The following is a 9,687-nucleotide window of genomic DNA, read 5'->3' on the forward strand; positions in this document are numbered from 1 at the left end:
GGGAAATTGGATGGGATTGTATTGGGGGTGCGGCTAGGAGTTGGAGGGCGTGGCTATGACTCGGGGGCGGGGCTGAGGGCAGAGCTGAGACCTCAGACCCTGGCTGGAGTCTGGGATGAGGCTGGGGGCGGGGCCAGGAACTTAGGGCAGACCTGTGGCCCAAGGCCTTGGCTTGAACCTGAGTAAAGAACCAGCTCAGAATTGGGGGGCGGGGCTGAGGACCAGTGGGAGCCGGCCTGGTGGCCAGGGATGTCACCGGGACAGAGGAGTGGGAGCAAGGCTGCGGTGTGGGTCTGGGGCGTCTGGCAGCCTGGAGCAGGACCTAGCGGTGCACCTGGGCAGGACTGTGGAGAGTGCTGACTGTCCTATAGGATTGTCTCCCACTTTGGGGCTGGGTCTGGTCTAGCTGGGGGTCACTCAGTGGGGTGTAGGTCACAGCTGGGCCCCAGCATGGAGGTGGGGGTGGGCCTGACCTCGGCATCCCCCCCACCCCCCGCCCCCAGCTCAGCCTCAACAACAAGCAGCTGTCACAGATGCTTAAGTCCTCAGCACCGGCACAGGAGGAAGAGGAGGACCCCCTGGCCTACTATGAGAACCACACATCTCAGATAGAGGTGGGACCTGAGAACAGCTGGGGGCCGCGAGTGCGGGCTGGGCCCTCGGGGGCCACGGCTCAGATGTGACCAGGTGCCCGTGTGCGTCCAGATCGTGCGGCAGGACCGCAGCATGGAGCAGATCGTGTTCCCGGTGCCTGGCATCTGCCAGTTCCTGACGGAGGAGACCAAGCACCGGCTCTTCACCACCACCGAGCAGGATGAGCAGGGTAGCAAAGTGAGCGACTTCTTCGACCAGTCCTCCTTCCTGCACAACGAGATGGAGTGGCAGCGCAAGCTCCGCAGTGAGGACCCCGCGGCAGGCAGGAGGGCGGGGATGGGGCGCTGGAGCTGCTCACTGATGCCCCTGATGCCTCCCTCGCCTACTGGTGGGGGTCCCACCCCTGCCCCAAGGAGGGCTCCGATCACGTTTTCCTCCTGAAGTGGGGCCTGGAGCTTGTGCAGGCTCTGCGGCCTGGTATGGGGTGGGCAGATGGTGTTAATCAGGGGCCCCCCTTACCCTGGCCCCGCCACCTCCTCCCCCAGGCATGCCACTCATCTACTGGTTCTCCCGCCGCATGACCCTGTGGGGCAGCATCTCCTTCAACCTGGCGGTTTTTATCAACATCATCATCGCCTTCTTCTACCCCTACGTGGAGGGCGCATCCACAGGTGAGGACACAGGGCTGGCAGGTGGCGGCCCTGAGCCTTCCATGCTCCCTCCTCTGATGTGAGCTGGCCAGGCTCTGAGGGGACAGGATGCAGAGTGGGGAGAAGCAGCCCCTTCACTGGCCTCTGGGTTCTGCACCTCATCACGGGGATGGATAGGGTCCTTGACCTCTGGAGACAGCACACACACATACAAGGGAGAGACCAGTTATGGTAGCAGCAGATGGAGAGGGCCTCCTACCTTAGGCCTCCAGATGCAGGTGTGATGGGCGGGGCCCTACAGCCGGGTGAGCAGGTACTTACAGGGAAGGCTCCCAGAAAGGGGTGGCTTCTTGGGGTCTGCTGGGTGGGTGGGCTTGAGCAAGCCGCCCTGTCCCTGCTCCCTGCCCCCAGGTGTGCTGGGCTCCCCCCTCATCTCGCTGCTGTTCTGGATCCTCATCTGCTTCTCCATCGCGGCCCTGTTCACCAAGCGCTATAGCATCCGCCCCCTCATCGTGGCGCTCATCCTGCGCTCCATCTACTACCTGGGCATTGGGCCCACGCTCAACATCCTGGGTGCCCTCAACGTGAGTGCCAGAGGGCCCCCACCGCCCACCCCCAACCCCTCCTGGGCTTGTCACGCAGCTGGACCCGAAGCTGGCCTGCTGCTCTGCCCCTTCCCCCTGGTCCCTGTGTTGGGATCCCAAGCTCATTATAGACCCGAGGCTGGGACCACTCTGTCTCCTCTTTCCCCTGGACAACTCGGGGCAGCAGGCACTCAGAGCCAGCCAGCCAGGAGCCGCTTTGGAGCACCAGCTTCAGGGCTGCTGGGTTCCCAGTGTTAGTTGTGCACTGCCTGAAGGCATATTGAGGACATCAAAGATTTATGTGTTATGACAGTTTCCTGACAGGTAGAAATAAGGTGTCTCGAGCACGTGGGGGGTGCCTTTTCCTAACTTGCCTAGTCACTGTAAAGGCTAAGGACGGTCTTCTCTGACCCATTCTCGTTTATCTGCATCTCACTTTCTTCCTGGAGCTGGGGACCCAAGGGGCTTCTCCTCTATTCTAGTCCCAGAAGCCCAGATGCATTTCAGGAAGCATTTTCATTAAGGCTGTGTTTGCCAGGCTCAGCAGGACCAGCTCAGATCCACTCCCCTGAAGACCCAGCCTTCGCCTCTGCTCTAGGCACCGGCTGGGCCTGGCAACAGGGGTGGAGATTCAGGGTGGGTGGTAGGGTACTGACCCCCATGCCCTGCACTTGCCCACAGCTGACCAACAAGATCGTGTTCGTGGTGAGCTTCGTGGGCAACCGTGGCACCTTCATCCGGGGCTATAAGGCCATGGTCATGGACATGGAGTTCCTGTACCACGTGGGCTACATCCTGACGAGTGTCCTGGGCCTCTTTGCGCATGAGCTCTTCTACAGCATCCTGGTGAGGCGTGGGTGGGGCTGGGCAGGGGCAGGGGCAGGGGCAGGCAGTCAGGGCTTCCTGCCAGTTGCTAACAGTTCCCCATCCCCAGGCCTCTTGCTGCTGGGCTGGGAGGAGTGGATTTCCAGTGTCCTCCTCCGCTGGACCCCAGCCTGGCCTTCAAGACCCTGATATCTACTCATGGCCCCATCTCCCCTGTACAGTGGGGGTCCAAGCCTGGACTCTTGAGCCAGACCATCTGGGTTTACATCGCAGTGTGGCCCCTCCTAGCTGTGTAACTTTGGGCGGGTTTCTTAACTGCCCGTGCCTCAGTTTCCTCATCTGTAAAATGGGGATAATTAACGGCACCTGCCCTTTAGAATAATTGTGAGGATGAAGTGAGCTAACACACAACAGTTGTGTAGAGTTTGTCCTGGCACGTAGCAAGCACACCGTGAGTGTTGGCCATCCTTCTCCTGTTGCATGTGGTATGCACTGGCCATTCCACCCTCTAGCCTTCTCCTGGACCGCTCCGTTTCCTGGGCCTTGGAACTCCAGGTTCCTGGGAGATGACGGCCCCAACAGGCCCGCCAGCCTGGTTCCGCCTGCCCAAGAGCAGACGCCGCTGAGGGAGGCGGGGGGAACCACTGGTAGGCAGGTAGCCCGTGGGTCCAGCGGCGGCCCCATCTCTGCCCTGCAGCTCTTTGACCTCATCTACCGCGAAGAGACGCTGTTCAATGTCATCAAGAGTGTGACCCGCAATGGCCGCTCCATCCTGCTGACCGCCCTGCTGGCCCTCATCCTGGTCTACCTCTTCTCCATTGTTGGCTTCCTCTTCCTCAAGGATGACTTCATTCTCGAGGTCGACCGGCTGCCCAGCAACCACTCCAGAGGTCTGGGGGCGCCTCTCCTGGGCGGGCGTGTGGGGATGAGGGGCCTGCACAAGTGGCTGGAGTTGGGACCAGGGCCTGGAAGCGCTTATCCCACCAGGCCCCCTGCCTCAGTTTCTCCTCTTGGGTTCTGGGTGGGGGTCTAGCTCACTGCCTCCCTCTTCCCTGGACAGACTGAGGGAGTGCGAGCGCCTTGGGTTGCTCTTGTTTGAAGACCCTGTGGTTCATGTTAAACTCGGTACTTGTGGGAGCTGCTGGTGCGCCAGGGCTAGGGGTGCAGACCCCCCTCCAGGCCCTTGGGGCACAGCCCGGCGGGGGCAGGTACATGGAGACCCTTCACTGTAGCCAGGCCGTGGGGAACTGGTAGGATCAGGGCAGGCTTCCTGGAGGATGTGATGTTGGGCCCAGAACTGGGGAGATGAGGACAGTCCTTCACCTCCTGATCTTGATCCTGTCCCCTCCAGCCAGCCCCCTGGGGATGCCACATGGAGCTGCCACATTTGTGGACACTTGCAGTGGGGACAGCATGGACTGTGTCTCAGGGGTCGTGGTGCCCGAGGTCCTGGCAGGTGAGGGCAGTGCGTCCTGGGAGTCAGGTGCGGTGGGGGCAGAGGCAGGTGGCCTGGCGCGGGGCTGAGCACACGCCCTGCTTGCAGAGGATGAGGAGCTGGACAGCACGGAGCGGGCCTGTGACACCCTGCTCATGTGCATCGTCACCGTCATGAACCACGGGCTGCGCAATGGTGGCGGTGTGGGCGACGTTCTCCGCAAGCCCTCCAAAGACGTGAGCGCCCCCTGCCCCCTCCCCGGTCCACGGGGGCCCAGCCCCGCCCTCGGGTCATGGCCAGCAGCGCAGCTTGGCCTCCCTCCACCTTCAGGGTTGCGAGTCCCTGCACCTTTGCGTCCCCTTCTCCCCGCTGTCCCGCCCAGTCCCGTGCAGTTACGGTGTAGCTGAGCTATCCAGGCCCCTGTCTACCCAGGCATCCCCACCAGCTCACTGTAGACGCTCTGAGGAAAGACCTTGGCACGCGGTTTTCCCCGGCTAGGGAAGCCGTGAGTCAGGCAGCGGGTGGGTCCCCGGCCACAGCGGCTTCATCTGAGAGGCAGAGCCCTGGCCCGCAGCCAGGGTAGGCAGGGTGGGGAAGCCGGGCTGGCTCCATAAGGAGGCCTCAGGGTTTGGCTCGGGCAGCCCCATGTTCTCAGAATGTCAGTCTGTCCCTAGTGGCACAAGGGTGAGAAGCTTCTCCTTGGCCGGAGGGTTTCTAGAATGAGTGAGACCAGGTGTCATGCGGGCAGGCAGAGGAGTTCAGAGCTGCTCTTCCGCTAAGCAGCAGTCGGGGGCGGGCCATGCCCGCAGGCCTGGCTCCCCACGCCAGACTCCTCGAGGGCCCCGTCCCGGCCGCTGAGTCCTCATCCACACTCAGGGCCCCTGATCGTGATTCTCGTTCTGTGTGGTGAGGCTGGGTCCTGTCTGCCGTCTTCAGGGCCCTGGGAGCCAGATGCCCTTATTCCCTTCCGATGGGGGCTGCTGACCCCAGCCTCCCTGCCTTCCCCCCGTAGGAGTCTCTCTTCCCGGCCCGCGTGGTCTATGATCTTCTGTTCTTCTTCATTGTCATCATCATCGTGCTGAACCTCATCTTTGGGGTGATCATCGACACCTTTGCCGACTTGCGCAGTGAGAAGCAGAAGAAGGAAGAAATTCTCAAGACCACGTGCTTCATCTGCGGTGAGGCTGGGCTCTTGCCTGAGGAGGCCGTGGCCGTCGGCGGCGTCGGCCTCAGTCTGGCCCTTCCCAGATTCCTGTGACCGCCGGGGAGCCCTGCCCTGGGGCCAACGGCTTGGTGGCTGTTCGCTCATCCCAGAACTGGGGAGAACAGGACCCTACCCGAACTTGGAGTCACAGAAGGGAGTGGGAAAGGGCCTCAGAAATCCTCCCTTTGAACTCTCTGGGTCTCAGATGAGGAAACGAGCCTGGTCAGTGGCCTCAAACCTCTGGTCTCAGTGCAGGGCCTTTCTCCCCACCCGCTAGGTATGAAGTGCAGGTCCCCTCACAGCCACCGCAGGCAAAGAAGCAGGTGGGCCCCTGTAGGACAGGACCCTCATCCAAGCTTTTCCGGCTCCCCGGCCCCCGGGATCCTGGCGTCTGCTCCCATGGTCCCCTCTGTGCTGCGGCAGGGCGGGGGCTCCATGGCTGTGTGGCTGCTGCTTTAAATAGAAGTGACCTAAAGAGCCCAGAGTGGGCTGTCGCCTGCATTTGTCAGAACTTTCAGCCCAAGAACAATGTCCCCACTGCATCGGGAGGCCGTGCCTGCCCACCGGGTCTCTTGGAGGCGGGGGAGGGGGTGTACCCTCACCCCCACCTCCTGCCTCCGCAGGTCTGGAGAGGGACAAGTTTGACAACAAGACGGTGTCATTTGAGGAGCACATCAAGTTTGAGCACAACATGTGGAACTACCTGTACTTCATTGTGCTGGTCCGTGTGAAGAATAAGACGGACTACACAGGGCCCGAGAGCTACGTGGCCCAGATGATCAAGGTGTGGGCCCGGGGAGGGGGGGTGGTCAGGACAGCTGTGGACACTTGTTAACAGGCAGCAGGGGACAAGGAACAGCTGGAGCCGACCTCGGCTACTCAGGAGCCCCGCCAGCTGCTGTGCTGCAGGGGGGCCTCCGGAAAAAAGCCCCCAGAGGACGCGCGTGGCGTCTGGGGCCCGTGGGTGCCTGATGCGAGGCGGCCCTGCTTGTGGCGGCTGCTCGGTGGCCCTTTCTGAGGGGCCTTTTCTAGCTGGGCGAGAGGGAGGGCAGCTTTCTGAAGCCTGGGTGGTCGCAGGCCAAGAGGGCATCTGGATGAACTTTAAACTGTCAAACTTAGGAGAAATCAACCATCACTCCAATGCAGGAGCGAAGGGAGTGAAGCAGTGAGTAAGAAAGGTCTGGGCGCCTTTAGGGTGAAGGATGCCCATCAGTCCCATCAGATGTAGTGCATCTTTAGAGTATTGCATATTAGAGAAAATGCAGCCTAAAAGGAAAGAAAGGTGTGGGGGGGGGTTCTCTGCGTCTTCGGAGTCTGTATTTGGATTGGTCTTTGAGCGCAGGTATTATCTGTTGATCTGAGAACTCAGAGCTTGCCACAAGGAACTAGAAAGCTGCTCGGTGTCCCCTCCCGCTCTGCCTCTGTCCCGGGAAACGTGGTTTTGCCTCACGTGTCAGATGCCAGCCACCCTCAGTAGAGCTCTGCTCCCTCAACGCACCATCTGTCTGACTGGCATCTTCCTGGGGTGTGGGGCGTGCTGTCGGGGCGGGAGGAAGGAAGGAAGGGAGGGAGGGAGGAGAGGCAGGGTCTGGGTGCAGAGGCCTGCCTTCCACCGCTCGCAGGGTGTTTGTTAGGAGAGTAAACAGGTGGTGTTGGTACCAGGGGGAGACTCGGGCTGTCTAACGGAGGTTGGCCTGTCTCTGCTGTGGCCTCCCCGCCCCCTCAGGGTCACTGCCAGCTCACTCTGGCCCCAGGGAGGACACAGGTCAATTCAGATTTTCCCGTGACACATCCCTGGGGAGTAATTTGGCCAAGGGTGTGGTAGCAGGCTCCCGCACACACAACTGCTTTTCTAAACAAGGCCTTCCTAGGCTGGACCCAAGCTCGCTCACCCCACTGGTGATATTTTTCAGAACAAGAACCTGGACTGGTTCCCCCGGATGCGGGCCATGTCACTGGTGAGCAACGAGGGGGAGGGGGAGCAGAACGAGATCCGGATTCTTCAGGACAAGCTCAACTCCACCATGAAGCTGGTGTCCCACCTCACTGCCCAGCTCAACGAGCTCAAGGAGCAGGTGTGCCCCTAGCCCTGTCCTGGCAGCACACCGGTAGCCTCAGGGCCTGCCTCGTGGCGTGGGGGAGGGTGTTGGCGCCTTTACGCTCCCCCTGCCCCCTTTGCTGCTGGCTCCTGTTCTTGGGTCTGGGGTGGAAAACAGGTTCCAAACACACTTCTCCCCTCTGTGGAAAGCTAGACGGGGTCGTGGCCCCTAGCCTTGCGCCCCAGAAAGACAGGGCTGAGTGGAACCTCGTGCCGGTGTTGGGGCCTCCCTTGCTTTAGCGAGTCCCCCTCAGGCGTTAACTGGTGACGGCAGGGTAAGGCCTCTTTCCGCTTCTCAAGAAAGATCCCCTGTTGCCCAGAGCACCCTCCACTCCATCTGGCAGTGACTAAATGAAATCGGCAGCCCCTCTTTTAGGTGGGGTGCTTTCCCAGCTGCACCAAATCAGTCGTTTGCGACGCGCTGAGGACAAGGGTTTGGGGCTGACATCCCTGCTACATCCTGGGGGCGCCTCGGCCTGCCGCCAGGGCTGAACCGACCAACCTGACGGCATCTGTTTAAATCTAGATGACGGAACAGCGGAAACGCAGGCAACGCCTGGGCTTCGTGGATGTCCAGAACTGCATGAGCCGCTGAGTGGAGCCACAGAAGGCCCGTCAGGCCACATGCGACACTGGAGAGCTGAGAGTGGGAACACCGCCCCTCAAGGCCAGGTGCCCACCCAACCCCCAGCTCCACCTCTGCCAGACCCCGCCCCAGGCCAACGTAGACTCTGAACAGCTTAGAGGGTAAACTAGAGCTGACAGTGGTGCCCAGACCAAGCTCTTAAAAAAAAAAACTCAGAAACTCAGTGGGACTCGGCTTACCTTAATGCCTGAGTCCTCTTAAAGGACTATTGCTTTGTCCCTTATGACTGATGTGCCTTTGTATTCCTCCTGGTGGATGATTAGGAGTGGCGCCTCCATTTTATTCCAAGCACTACATTTTGGTTACTGCCGCCTCTGGGGGGGCGCGGTGATGCTGTCGCTAGTGATTTTAGGGCTTTGTTATTTAACTTATTCACGGTGCCAGGCTCAGCCCTGGCCAGGGCCGTGCAGCCCCCCTGTGCCTCGGAACTGCCGTATACAGCACGTAGACCTCAGTGTCCAAGTCCACGCCACCCGCTCTGCACAGCCCTGGCTGGACTGGTGACCACAGGCTTGGTCCTAAGACCTGCCTCCTCCTGGGCCTCCTGGGCAAGAGTCACACGCCCAGGTGACAGGGCTGGGGCGTGTTAACAGGGGCTGGTTTTGACTGCTTGTGTTTTCTCCTTTTGGTGTAATGTTTTACAAATCCTTTGGCCCGAGAACTAATATGTTAATTACCTTAAATAAATTAATAAATCTAGTCCGTTAGAAAGGGAGGCTGGCTCCCGTGCTCCCCAGGGGCTGGGGTGGGTGGTAACGTGGCGCTGGCGGAGGATACGGAGAATATGAGCCCTGCCTCCTGGCCTAACCTTGGGCTCTTGGGAGATGCTGAATGCCATCCTGTCTTGCAGCGATTCCGGGACAGAACTGTACTATGGGATAACTGGTTTCTATCATAATCCTATGAATTTTATTTTATGCATTTCAAAACACAGTGAGGAGTCCAGGTAAAATGAGGTTAAGAACCCACTTCCACTTCTTCCCAACAACGGGTGCTGTCGGCCCTGCCCTACCCCTTCTCTCAGCTCTGTTCTTGACAAGAAACCTGAAGTAGGGAATGTAAACATCTACTGGTAAGAGCTAAGGTCCCGTGGAGTAATAAGGTGACCCTGTGCGTGTCCCCGGCCAGGGGAGGGGGCCTGCCATGTGGCCTCCCACAGAACCCGCCCCGAGTGCTGAAGCCGACTCAAGCCGAGGCCCTGCCTGGCCTGTTGGTAGCTCTACTCTGCCCCTTAAGCCAACTTGGAACATGGCTTTGCTGCAAGGTCAGGGGCAGAGGACTGGGCTCTGGCCTTCTGAGTCAGTGGGGAGGAGGGCCAAGCAGGCTTTTCTCATCCCTGTCATACACCTCCTGCTGCTTTCTGTTTGCAACAGGACGCCTTCTTCAGTACTGAACGCTATTTTTGGCTCTCTCCCAGGAGCTCCTACAACAAAAGGGAGCCTGTGAATCTTGCCAGGAGCCAGCCAGACCTCTGTTGGCAGGTGGGGCTCCTGTGGCCGTGCAGGAAGCACCTTGCCCAGAGGCCCCGTCACCATCCCTTCTCAGGCCCAGACGGAGACCCGCACTTCCTCTCCTGGAGGACATCCTAGCCTGACTGGTGGGCGGGCGGATGCTCAGCTGGCGTCCCTCCTCAGGCCAGAGCTTTCTTTAC

At 60.2% G+C, this 9,687-nt stretch overlaps 1 protein-coding gene across 1 annotated transcript in view; it reads left to right on the forward strand.

The window, feature by feature from the left end:
• Positions 1–9,598, forward strand: part of ITPR3 (inositol 1,4,5-trisphosphate receptor type 3) — a 66,355-nt gene extending 56,757 nt beyond the window's left edge. The window contains exons 48-59 of the mRNA XM_024766296.1: positions 504–614; positions 706–898; positions 1,140–1,265; positions 1,656–1,828; positions 2,510–2,674; positions 3,351–3,543; positions 4,005–4,109; positions 4,197–4,324; positions 5,101–5,266; positions 5,916–6,076; positions 7,206–7,367; positions 7,917–9,598. Coding sequence (XP_024622064.1) covers positions 504–614; positions 706–898; positions 1,140–1,265; positions 1,656–1,828; positions 2,510–2,674; positions 3,351–3,543; positions 4,005–4,109; positions 4,197–4,324; positions 5,101–5,266; positions 5,916–6,076; positions 7,206–7,367; positions 7,917–7,985 — 1,752 coding nt within the window. The 3' untranslated portion in view covers positions 7,986–9,598. The remainder of the gene's footprint in view (positions 1–503; positions 615–705; positions 899–1,139; positions 1,266–1,655; positions 1,829–2,509; positions 2,675–3,350; positions 3,544–4,004; positions 4,110–4,196; positions 4,325–5,100; positions 5,267–5,915; positions 6,077–7,205; positions 7,368–7,916) is intronic.
• Positions 9,599–9,687: the final 89 nt, after the last annotated feature.

The sequence above is a fragment of the Neophocaena asiaeorientalis genome, unplaced genomic scaffold (assembly GCF_003031525.2).
Source record: "Neophocaena asiaeorientalis asiaeorientalis breed wild unplaced genomic scaffold, Neophocaena_asiaeorientalis_V1.1 scaffold46, whole genome shotgun sequence".
Classification (NCBI taxonomy): Eukaryota; Metazoa; Chordata; class Mammalia; order Artiodactyla; family Phocoenidae; genus Neophocaena; species Neophocaena asiaeorientalis.